The sequence below is a fragment of the Anabas testudineus genome, chromosome 10, assembly GCF_900324465.2.
Source record: "Anabas testudineus chromosome 10, fAnaTes1.2, whole genome shotgun sequence".
Taxonomy (NCBI): Eukaryota; Metazoa; Chordata; class Actinopteri; order Anabantiformes; family Anabantidae; genus Anabas; species Anabas testudineus.
This window is the reverse complement of record NC_046619.1, coordinates 22,165,372-22,177,491: the sequence shown is the minus strand read 5'-3', so window position 1 is coordinate 22,177,491 and position 12,120 is coordinate 22,165,372. Positions and strand designations below refer to the sequence as shown.

The window sequence follows — 12,120 nt, the reverse complement described above, 5'->3', positions numbered from 1 at the left end:
AATAGTTCCTGATCTAATCTGATTAGTCATTTTCATCTTTTTCACTCTGTGTCCGTTTGTGATACATTTCTGTGTCTCTGTAGATGTTTTGGTTCTGTACGTTGTTGCTCACCAACATAAACCAACTACCTTTCACTTTCTAACTCAAGAGGGGGGAGGACCAGTGGTGGCCAATCAGATTCCAGATGAAGCTGTGCCACCACCAACCACCACTGTGGTTCCAACACAAAGAGTGTTTCTATTAAAACGTTTTGTGCAAACAGACATATTCACCTCATTGTTTCCAGTCAGACAATGTTCCTCTGAAGAAAAGGAGAGAAAGTGTCTGAAACCTTTAACCGGGACAGAGGAACCGGCCCGCTGGACGTTAGTCTGTGTGAATTCAGTTTGCCTCTTTCCAGGATGTCAGTCTTTCCTCTGGAGCGTCTCCTCCAAGGCTGAGAGGAATATCCTGTTCCTGTGTCTGAGACTTAATGTTAACAACAGACAAATAAGCTGCAAATAAAGAGATGATCTTCCACTAGAACACTTTCACTGACTCAGTTATTATTTCTAAATACTGTGATGACTCCTTTCTTTGTTCTGACAGTTTGAGCCGTTACCTGTTGTTTTTCTTCTTACGTGTGAAGCACATTGTGAGCTCTGTTGCGTTAAGCTCGTTCTGAGGTTTAATAATGATGTCTGATATATCGCTGTGGTGATGAATTAGTGCTGCAGACGCTACAAATACCCACAGCTGTGTATAACGCTGACAGCAGTTCTGGGGCCGCATTTAGAACACGGTGCACGTAAACCACGAGCTTAGGTGTCCACAGAAGACAAGGTGTTCACCAAAAGTACGTTTATAACTCTGTGTGAGTTTGTCTGTATAAATCAGTCAACTTGTGAACATCATTTGTTGAGTCTCATATCTTGTTTTTATCAGTAATTGTCAATAAACAGCATGAATCAGCTCTACAGCTGCTCTGGACTACAGCTTACTCAGCAACCTGATACGATGGTGACATAACATGAACAATAATAACATGAACAATATCTTGAGCAGAATTGATTGTGTAAAACGGCAGAAATCTGCTGCAGAGGTGGTGAGTACATGTACTGAAGTACTGTACTCAAGTAAAATGTTGAGGTACTTTTACTTTAACTCCACTACATTTATTTGTACATCATCAGTTACTTTTTGCAGGATCAGATTCTTATAAAAATCCTTATTTTATGTGTCACCACCTGGTTGGGAGCTGGATCCGAAGGACAGACTTTGCAGACCCAAACAGAACAGAGGGTCTGTTGGAAACAGAGGGGTCTTCAACTCGCACCATCGGGGCAGCTTCAACCAGATACCGAGGGAGGTCTCTGCTGCCTGTTATGGCGGCGACACCGAAAGTAAGGGATGCTGTCAAGCTGAAGAAGGAGTCTTACCGAGCCTGGTTGGCCTGTGGCCTCCTGAGGCAGCTGACGGGTTTCGGCAGGCCAAGCACGCTGCAGGTCAGCCTCAAAAAAATTCTGGCAACATTCTGGCATTCGTCCATCAGCCTGGCTGAAGTCACTGAGGCAGGGCACCGGGGGCCGTCCTGGCTGACACACCTTTGCAGCATCCTGTGGCGGTTGTGCACAGTGCCTCTGGACCGGGGTGGTGGTACCTCCCGGTCCAGAGGCACGGAGGTACAAGAAGGGGGACCGGAGGATGTGTTCCAGCTACAGGGGATCACATCACATTCCTCAGCTTCCCCTGGAAAGTCTATGCCAGAGTGCTGGAGAGGAGAATTAGGCCCCTTAGGAAGTGGGGTGAGGGTGCGGAGTCAGCTGAGGTGGCTCGGGCATCTGTTTTGAATTTCCCCAGGTCGCCTCCGTCAGTTTTCTTAGTGGAGAACTTTTACTTTGGTGCTTAAAGTAACATTTAGAGTATGTACTTTAGTACTTTTACTTGAGTAGGAAAACTGAAGGGTACTACCTGTAGTGGACTATTTTTAGTACTCAGACTTTTACTGATCTGCTGCTGTATTAAATATTTTACTATGCTGTCAATTTTGGAAATTAATAAAGTTTAGCAACATGATTCAGTTTTAAATATCACAAATATAATTTACAGAAATATTCAACATGTCCATAAGAGTAAAACAAAAACTGTCACAGAAGTTCCACAGAAACAAAACGAAGCTCGATCTGAGTCAGCAGATAAATAGGAGAAGAAGAGTAACATCAGTGTTTGACTGTGTTTTCTCACCAGTAGAAACTTTAGTATCGACCTGCTGGACACCGACTCACATCACGTCAGTCTTAATGTGAACCTCCTGACTGCTGCACTCTGACTCTCCTGTGTTCACAGTATGTGCTTGTGAGATCTTCGAGATGCAGGACTTCAGTAATTAAGGCCAAAAACAGATTAGTATCATGCAGATGTCATCAATACTGTTGTCAGTACCAATTCATCCTACTCATTAATTCATTAATTAGTCTAAAGACTAAATAAAATTTCTTTAACTAAATAAATTCAACATTTATTGCTAAAAACAAGTCATCACTGTAAACTGTGATGTACATGTCTTTAATGAGTGGTGCAGGTCTTGTTTAAATGTTAATTGGAAGGAGATGTCCTCACTAAATGAAACAAATCATATGAAACACTATTAATCTAATTCTTATCAGCTGATTGATCATCAGCCTTTGTGAAATATAATCACGGTATCGAGTTGAACTAATGAATAAATAAATCTGTTCCCATCTGTAAGATCTGTTGTGGTAGTTAGAAAAATCAGTTTGTTGATATTCTCACTAAAATAAATAGTTTGGTTCATTTCACATCTTCACCTCTTTAGTATTTTATCTACGTGTGTCTATATCAGCCTCCGTTGGGATCTTGATCAGTCAGTAGATTATTTTCTTTATACAAAAGATGCTTGTGTGTTATTTGCTTACTAAACATGTGACTTATTTTTAGGATGTGTCATGAAGCTTTCATTATGATGGTGTGTGACGTTCACTCGTGATCATTTCACTATCAAATATTTTATTCACAAACAAACACAGCAAACACTTCTCTATTGTCTGAGCTCTGAGTATGTGTAGTCAAACATTAACACAGTCGTTACACCTCCAGGTTCTGTGTTTAGGAATCTAAAGGTTCTGATAATGTGGAATAATTTTAAACATTTTAAAAGTTTTCTATTCTCTCTCTCTGTCTGTCTGGTTCCACCTCTTAAATGTTTGGTCCAAACAGTCCCTGTACCTCTGCTATTTGTTAAAACATCTGGAGTCTCCTTCCACATCTGCTCACATTGGGTTTGTTAAAATTCAGTTCTGCTTTTAATTGCAGAATTCCAGAGAAATTCTTTTAAAACTGAGACTGATTGAGGTCAGTGAAGCCATGACCTTCTGGATTCTAGGAAATAAAGAAAGGTTCCAGTTACAGTCACTTACAGTTGACCTCAGGACTGCAGTGATCACACTTACAGTGGAAATATCTTTAGGTGATATTAACTGGTCGTCAGCTCCTTTAAGACAGGATTATTTTTTATATGTCAATTTAAACGTTATTTATTGAGGGTAGATTCACTGAGAGGCTGTCCCTCTTTTGCAGGATTGGCCTGGGAACGGTTCTGCCCCACCTCATCATCAACGTTATAGGGGGGAGGTGGAGAATTAAATCTCCACTCGGCTCCTCATCTGTGAGAGACCTGCAGTAAGTTTCGCTCCAAGTGGTTTTACTATTTACATTAGTGTGAGCATGTTTGAGCAGCCAGTTCACTGATAACATGATTGGATTAAAAACACTGAGCAGAGAACACGACGCTCAAATCAGCCTTCATCTGTTATTAACATTTCTGACGGAGTTGCCGTTGTTGATTTGTGTCCTGTCCGACTGTCGATGTGTAAAATCTGATTATTTGAGTTATTAATTTAGGCTCATTCTATTTGTTAATACTTTTGACTTAGATGAAGATCAGATCACATTTTATGACTAATTAAAGCAGAAAACCCAGTTCACATACTTTTTCTTGCCACTGTAATGACTGAACAGGAAACTATTTAAAGAGAGCTGCGTTTTTAAGTTACACACAAATCTGAATAAATCACTGACCAAAGGAGGAGATCCTAAATCACCCCAACCCACCATCAGACACAAATCCAACTGTAGTTATGAATTAAGGTGACAGACCGACAAGACAGATAACAAGAAAACTGTCTTTGGACAATTAATTATGCTGTGATGCAGCACAGTTTTGAATGAATGGATGTTAAGGCAAGAAAAACACTTTGGTCACAGTTGAAGGAAGATAATGTTAAATTTTGATGTTATGTGAACTGATTTTTGTGTATTACCACAGCCCTACAGTGTTTCTCTAACCCTTTGATACTGCGAGTGTCTGAATCCAACCATAAAGACGTTATTAACACTAAAGTCAGAGAATTCTGCAGAAAAGAAAACAGGATGTGGCAGGAAATAAATTTAACTGATGTGTTAAATATCAATTAATTTGCGACTTGTCTCGACTTATGTTAATTATGGTCAATGTGTTAATAGACTCGCCACAAAATGTATTTGTGATTCCAGTTTAGTTTTAGAGAAAGTGCCTGAAACAACTTTCTGTTTTTTGACCTCAGGAAGGAATAAGAAAAAATGTAAGCACATTAAAAAAAACTAAAACTAAACAAATGAGATCAACGCTGAATCGTGTTAAAAATACTCTTTTACAATTTTTAATTTTCACAACACTTTGGGTTTTTGCATTTTTTCAAACCATTTCCAGGCTTGGAAAAAACATCCGTCAAAATTCCATGAAATTTCCAGGTTTTCCATAACTGTTCAAAACCCGTTTTAGAAAAGCAGGTTTTGGTCACAGATGTATTACTGTGTTATCGCTCCTGAAGTGTTGTTTTACCTAAAACAGTTCAACTGTCTCCTACAGAGCATCACAACATGATGAAATTAAAGTAAGAACAGGTGTTGTTGGAAAGATCAGGTAAAAAAAAAACACCTGCAAAGCTGAGTGAGGCCACATGATGCCTTTAAGTGTTCAGATATGTCAGACAAAGTTTAAACTAATGTCTTTGTGTCCCACTGGTGGACGTTTTCTCCCCTTTGTTTAAAAAGCTTAAAACAGCTCAGGCAGCCGTTTAGTATCGTTTGTCTTCGGGCGGCGTGGCCACAATCACCTCTTTGCTCCCAAAGTCCCAGAAGGCCGTGATGTGGAAGGCCATGTTGGAGAAGACCACCAGGTATTCAAAGAGGGCAAACAGGGTGTAGACTGCAGGACGGGGAGCAGAGAGGCAGCGCGTGAACAACTGAACACTAACAGGGTGAAATACAACACTTTGAAACGTCACATAGGACAAAATATAAAACCTGTTTCATTATCAAAACAGACAAAGTCCAGACTGGACGACGTGACCAGGAAGGATTATTGAGTCACATTTTTTCATCACTTTGAAATTTGAGAAGTTATTATTATTATTACTATGAGGAGGAGTAGTAATATCAGTAGTAGCCCAATAATGGAGGTCAATAGAAATATATAAAATGATCAGTTTTCTGCCTCTTGTGACTAAATGGAAACGATGAAACCAAAAAAAAAAAAAAGCAGCAATAGCTAAATAAATGGTTTCAGATCAGTGTAACCAGCTGCAGCATCCGATCACCGACAGATTAAAGAAGAGCCTCTGTCCCATAAAACACTTTACCTCAGATCTTTTTTAGGTCTCCTAGCTAAAATAAAAACTTTAAAGATGATCGAGGAGTAATAAGCTAATAAGAGGATTGGGATGCACCCTGTGACTGTACGTGTCCAAACCTGAGCAGGACTCGGACACTTACTTCCTGGTTCACAGTACTTGTTGTGGCGTCTAAAGAAGTAATAGGCGGCCAGACAACAGCTGCCGTTGAAGACGAAGAGACGGATTTTCCATCGATACGACCTCACTTCCTGAGAGACACAGAGAATTCAATTGTTATAGATTTATCCATAATAACCACAGTACACGCAGAAACCTCAGTGTTTTAACTGATCACAGGTGAGCACCTCACCATGTGGCGCCGCCGTCTTCCAACATGCAACACAGTGTGATGTTATTTATTTATACAATTATACTCTGTAATGTCTTAAACCTTGAACTGTAAAGTGCCTTGAGATAACTTCTGTTGTGATTTGGCGCAATACAAATAAAATTGAATTGAATTTCCATTTTCCATAGACAGAAATATAAGAGCTCTGAAAACTGAACACCATTTCAACTGGACTTTTTTTTTTCCTAATACAATCTGAGCAGCTTGGTTTGTTTCTACGATAATGACAATAATCACAGAAATAACTCAGCTAAAAGGTGCAGACGCAGCTTTGACTAAACAGAGGTCCTCTAGAACGAGTGGGAACAACTACATAACTAAAATAAATGAATCAGCTGTGAAGGTTTCCTGGAAGCTCAGTAGTCCGGTCATGTGAGCGTCCTCGGTGACGGCAGTATGAACTGAATCTGTGCAAACGACCCTCGACTCTGATCCCGTCAGCAGGTTTCACTGTTAGCAGGCTGTCTGGTGTTTGTGGTGGGGGGGAGGGAGGTGACACGTATGCTCCGCTGATACTGAATCAGGGAAGAACCAAAATAATGTCTGAGTCACAAGTTAAAGTTGGAATTTATTCATTTATTTCCTGCTCAACTGGGAGATACCACACGGCAGTTTTACAACACATCAGGTTCCTGCTCTGCTCAGACCTCTTTAACGGTTTTAGTGACATGGTGTTGAAAAACTGGTTTAAGATGTGAACTTCCCTTTTCTTTCAAGTCTTAATTTAAAACAAAGTGTGACAACACATCAGTTTGTGGCTCTGTCCAGCATGAACTTAAAAAAATATAACAAATCCTGCCAAGGCACCAGCAAACGTGTACAGGTACTTCTGAAACCCCCGCAAGAGCCAAATGAACCGAGTCAAGGATTCGGAATCCTCCTGTAGGACAACCAGGATCTGAAGCGGACCACCTGAAGAAACTCTACAACCTCCTCTAGCACCTTGGGATTATTTATGGAACCTGATAATGTGCTCAGTAACTCCTTGAACCTGCCTTCAGAGTCTCTGTGTCACTCGCAGCGTTTTGTGAATCATGTCCAAACTGCTCTGTGTAGACCTGGACCTGCAGCCCATCAGCACCGTCTACAGGTGAAAACTCAGCACTGCGTCAAACAGAACTGATCGGACTTTCTTACATCTTATTTTAAAGTTTTGTTTTTTAGTTCTGATTATGTGTGATGACTGTTTTAATCCTTTTAGATCATGTTAGGATTCAGTGGTTAATTTGCGACACGATGTGGACACAGTGAGATGAAAACAGATGTCTCACCGAGACAGTTTGTTTACCTCTGGACTCACGTAGGATCTCCTGATCATGTGCCACAGCCTGCAGGTGATGAGCATGTGCAGCAGCGAGCTCGCTATGAACACGATGAAACCGTTCTTATGATAATCTGAAGAGACAAACGGGGCACTAAAACTGTGACATCTGTCCTTACAAAACCAGAACAAAGCTCTTATCAGATGACAAAAAAAAAAAGAAGAAAATAGTAAAAAGACTAAAGCAATGAATCATCCTCTCTAAGAATAAAACGGTTATTTTACAATTAACAAACTACCACAACAATGACTCTATAATGAACACCCACAGTCGATCTGACAGTCTGCTCAACTTTAAGTAAAAGCTTCCTTCATTAGATGACTCATCACTTCCGTCTAACTTAAAAAAGCTTCTATACTTTAAAATTAGTAGAAATGTGTTACGGCTCAGTGCAAAGTTCTGATTCTTGACAACAATAAACTGCCCGCGACTCTTATTTACATCATTTGTTTACTGTAATAAACTAAGATCGATGAAATACACCTATTGTCCTCATATTTTTGCATTTCTAACTAATTAAATGTTAGCAGATAATTATCAGCTGTGAACTTATCGTCGTCCTGTACTTACTGTATGTTTCAGTGGACGCCACGTACGTGAGCACGAGCAGGCCGCTGTTTTCTGTGAGGCTGCAGAGCAGAGCCAGGCCACTCAGCAGTTGCTCCAGCAGCCTGTTGGCGAAGCGGCCGTGGTAGAATTTAAAATACATGATGGACATCAGGTATCGGGGCGCTGAGTGCAGACCGATGCAGCAGCGCCAGATGTAGCGCTCCGGCACGCGGCTGATAGCGGAGCTGATGGAGGGGAGGTAGTTTGATACCTGGTTTGTGACAAAAAAGAAAACACACAAAAGCTTATTGCAGCTTTTATAACAATATTCTTACAAAAATATCTCCACAAATCAAACTTTACTTAAAATAAGCGTTTACATTTGAACATGTTAGAAATGGAAATAGATACAGTTAAAACTTGATGAGCAGAAATTTAGTGAAGGCTGTTGTATAAACAGCTAATGAAAGATAAAGTAAAACAGCTGTAATACATTTACATTTAGTCATTATCAGACGCTTTTATCCAAAGCGACTTACAAGTGAGGAACAAGGCAAGCAAACAAAATCTAAGTCAAGGAGAAACAACATTAAAGCAAAGTGCTGTTAAAAAGTGTTTCTGTTTCAAGAGATGTGAGAACAAAAGAGTAGAAAAGTTTTTTTTTTTGTTTTGTTTTTTGTAAGTGCAAAGGAAGATGCGAAAGAGTTCTGTTTTCAGCAGTTTTTAAAGATTGCCACGCATCTTCCTTTGCACTTATATAAAAATATATAATATTATTATTAGTAATAATATAAAATGTGTCTACTGTGCATTTTAAAAAAGGTTAAATGAGCTTACAACTACATTGTGATGTTTTAAAAGACTATTTATTATAAAGCTGTTACCATTTGGTCTTACAATGATTCATTGTGTTAGTTTAGTTTGCAATGCCTCCTTTTAATTAAGTTGTGTAACCAGTAAATCCTTGTTCACACACAGTTCATGCTACACACACCTTCTTGATGTGTTTCACCACAAAAATGTGAGTTACACTATGATTTTTCCTGCTCAGAAAACATGTTTTCAGATGTTTGTACCCTTAAGAAGATTGTCTTCACAGAACATCTTCACAGTTCTCAGGTGTGTTTGCAGAATTCCATCAATATCTGTTGGGACCATTTACCTGACAGTGTGTGTATGTTGCATCTGCAAAGTGGTACATGAGTGAAATGCTGACGCACGCGATGAACCCGGACAGAGGAAGCAAGACTGTTCCCACAGCAAAGCTTGTGAACGGGAGCCGGATTAGGGGCCGGTCCCGGTCCAGGCTGTTGTACGGCCCCTGGAGCATCCTGGACTTACCCTGCAGACGACAGGGGAAACACAACAAGATCATATTTCAGCTCTGTAACAGAATCCCAGAGTCCCACGCTTCATTAAAACATTTCAATATTTGTGTCTGTGTTTAAGATCATGATGATTAGAGGAAATCCAAAATTATTCTGCACTTATTCTCAAAATAGTTGATGATTAATCAACTAATATTTGAAGCTTTACTCTTGTTTGGACAATTTGTAAAAACATAAAACAATAGTAAATAGTAGTATAATAATAAAGTCACTCCAGCTCTGCTCTATGGGTTAGAGACGGTAGCAGTGAGACAGAGACAAGAGGCTGAGATGGAGGTAGCAGAGATGAAGATGTTGAGGTTCTCCTTAGGAGTGACCAGGTTAGACAGAATAAGGAACGAGTACATCAGAGGGACGGCTCACGTTGTCTGAGTTAGCGACAAAGTCAGAGAGGCCAGACTGAGGTGGTTTGGACATGTTCAGAGGAGGGATAGTGAGTATATTGGTAGAAGGATGTTGGAGATGGAGCTGCCAGGCAGGAGGACAAGAGGACGACCAAAGAGGAGATATATGGATGTTATAACAGACATGAGGTTGGCTAGTGTTAGGGTAGAAGATGCCCATGATAGAGTTAGGTGGAAAAGGATGATTCGCTGTGGCGACCCCTGATGGGAAAAGCCGAAGAAGAAGAAGAAGAAGAAGTGTACTCAAATGTAAAGATTTGCTTCTGTTGTTGGGACACATTTGAATAATATGTTCACTAGTTTCATAAACACACAAGTTAATTCTCCTTAAAACTTTACTGCATCTTCCTGATATTTCTACTTGGGTAAAATTTTATTTGCAGGACAGGATGAAGTCGTTTCTACAATGTGGTATAATAGGTATACTATTCTTTAACATTAACACTGTCCACCTCTACAGAAAAATACAGAGAACATGCGACAGTTCAAGATTCATCCGTGGAGTCTGGTGTGCTGCTCTCTAACTACTACAGGGTTTCAACACTCGTCTCTCACCTGTACAGGTGAACCAGCCTGCTGTCGCCACCTTCCAGAGTTGGTGGCTAACCGTTAGCCTTTAACAGGAGCACATACGTGGAGATTTACTGAACAACACTCACCTTTACAGCTCTCCGGGATGACTCCACCGGGTGCTCTGCTGCTTCTCAGCCATTTAACCGACGTTAGCTTGTGTTTTCCCGTTTAGCTCTAGGAGCTAATCCTATTAGCTTCGGTAGCTACTCAGATTTCCTAATCAGCTAACGTTAGCGATGAACTTCTAACATAAAATGTGCTTTAAATCATCTAAACTGTTTGTTATGATCTTCTATACGGCTGTCGGTATCAGTTTAATGTCACAGACACACTTTATATTGTGTTTCTTCAGTAAGTTTAATAGATTACGCTACAACACTTTTTCCGACATCAGCTAGCTAAAAACGAGAGCAACAACTTCCGCTGACGATAACCTTCAAAATAAAAGTCTCCTGTCCTCCAAGACAAAGTTTTCAGGTCCTTGACTCTATTCAAGTATTAATATTTATATTACTACTACATTACTAGTGCAGTACTTAGCTGCACTTCAGAAGGAGGAAAATATGGGGATATTTACCTACATTCAACATTTTATATAGAATAAAATATAAAGGTTATAAACAAGTTACTCAAGTATTACTGTAATTAGAAATTAACTATGTCTTTATCAACTGCACCAATGCATCAATAATTATAATGCACTATCAATGACTATAAATTAATATGGGTCTTATGATCGACACAAAGATAATTATCATTTACCTGGTTAAGATGTTTCCCGTGCTGATTGACCCAAAAGGCATAACCATGTTTTTAAAAAACAAGTTTCATGTCACGATCTCTGTCTCCAAATACTGTATATTATCAAACAGTTTGAGCAGTTGGTTTTAAACTTGGAAATAACTGCAGGTAATCATTTTTAATCGTGCAGCATTGGACAAGAATCAGAACTTTGCAGGTGCTTTTGATACTGTGGACCACCCCATACTAACATGTTGGCTACTTGATACAAGTTTGGTTAACCCAGCAGCAGATTGGTTATTTTAATCTATCTGTGTTAATGTTTATGGACTCAGCTTAAGCTGGATGCCCACCTCTAATGCGGTACCCCTCGGTTCTGTGCTCGGTTTTCTTTTATTTCCTTTTTATATAAATTATTTGGATATAAACGTAAACAGGAATTATTGATGACCCGGCCTTTACAGCTTTGTACCCTCACTCAGAGATACGCTACTTAAACTTTTTCAAGCAGAAGCCATATAAAGGCTGGTTTCTGCACCTTCTTAATTGTTATACTGTACATGAACAGGCCACTATAATATCTCTATGTACTGGAACTTTATTAAAAGGAGAGCCCCTTGAGATGTACTCACATTTATCTATAAGTACTGTTAATTACAGTGCATTTATATGTGCAGGCATGGACAGATGTAGAGTATATAAAGTTTGTAGTTGATTGTATGTTTCATTAATATTTTAACAATTTGAACAGAGGCTGTAATAATCCATCACTCACTGTTCATCTGAGTGCTGGTATGAGGAGAGGACCCAAAAGCACGACATGGGCCGGCTGGTGTAGTGAACCTACAGGTTGCAGACAGAGACTACATCCAGAGGCAGGCACAAGAATCCAAACAATCTGACCAGTGACGACATGTTTAGCCGCATGACGTCATTCAACCGCTGGCTGTCTAAGTGGTGTCCCGCTAACAACGTGGGCTACATAGACAATTGGAGAACTTTTTGGAGAAAACCTGGGCTGATTAGAAGAGACGGCATCCATCCCACTTTAGATGGAGCGTCTGAACTCTCTAGGAATATGA

At 39.8% G+C, this 12,120-nt stretch overlaps 2 protein-coding genes across 3 annotated transcripts in view; one reads left to right on the top strand and one right to left on the bottom strand.

The window, feature by feature from the left end:
- The window catches only part of LOC113160323, a 76,697-nt gene that overhangs the window by 52,777 nt on the left and 11,800 nt on the right, over window positions 1–12,120 (top strand). The window lies entirely within an intron of this gene.
- On the bottom strand, window positions 4,671–10,709 carry LOC113160338 (post-GPI attachment to proteins factor 2-like). The gene is made up of 6 exons (XM_026357553.1): window positions 10,384–10,709; window positions 9,095–9,274; window positions 7,954–8,203; window positions 7,350–7,456; window positions 5,813–5,921; window positions 4,671–5,246 (listed from the first exon to the last, which is right to left on the bottom strand). Exons 2-6 carry the CDS (start codon window positions 9,260–9,262, stop codon window positions 5,116–5,118), a joined length of 765 nt encoding a protein of 254 aa, XP_026213338.1. The 5' UTR covers window positions 9,263–9,274; window positions 10,384–10,709; the 3' UTR covers window positions 4,671–5,115.

Coding starts and splice junctions, on each gene's coding strand:
- LOC113160338 (XM_026357553.1), bottom strand. CDS start 9,262: ATGCTCCAGGGGCCGTACAACAGCCTGGACCGGGACCGGCCCCTAATC. Junction 7,457..7,953: donor GGCGTCCACTGAAACATACA/GTAAGTACAGGA, acceptor TTGTCTCTTCAG/ATTATCATAAGAACGGTTTC. Junction 5,247..5,812: donor CAAGTACTGTGAACCAGGAA/GTAAGTGTCCGA, acceptor CCCGTCCTGCAG/TCTACACCCTGTTTGCCCTC.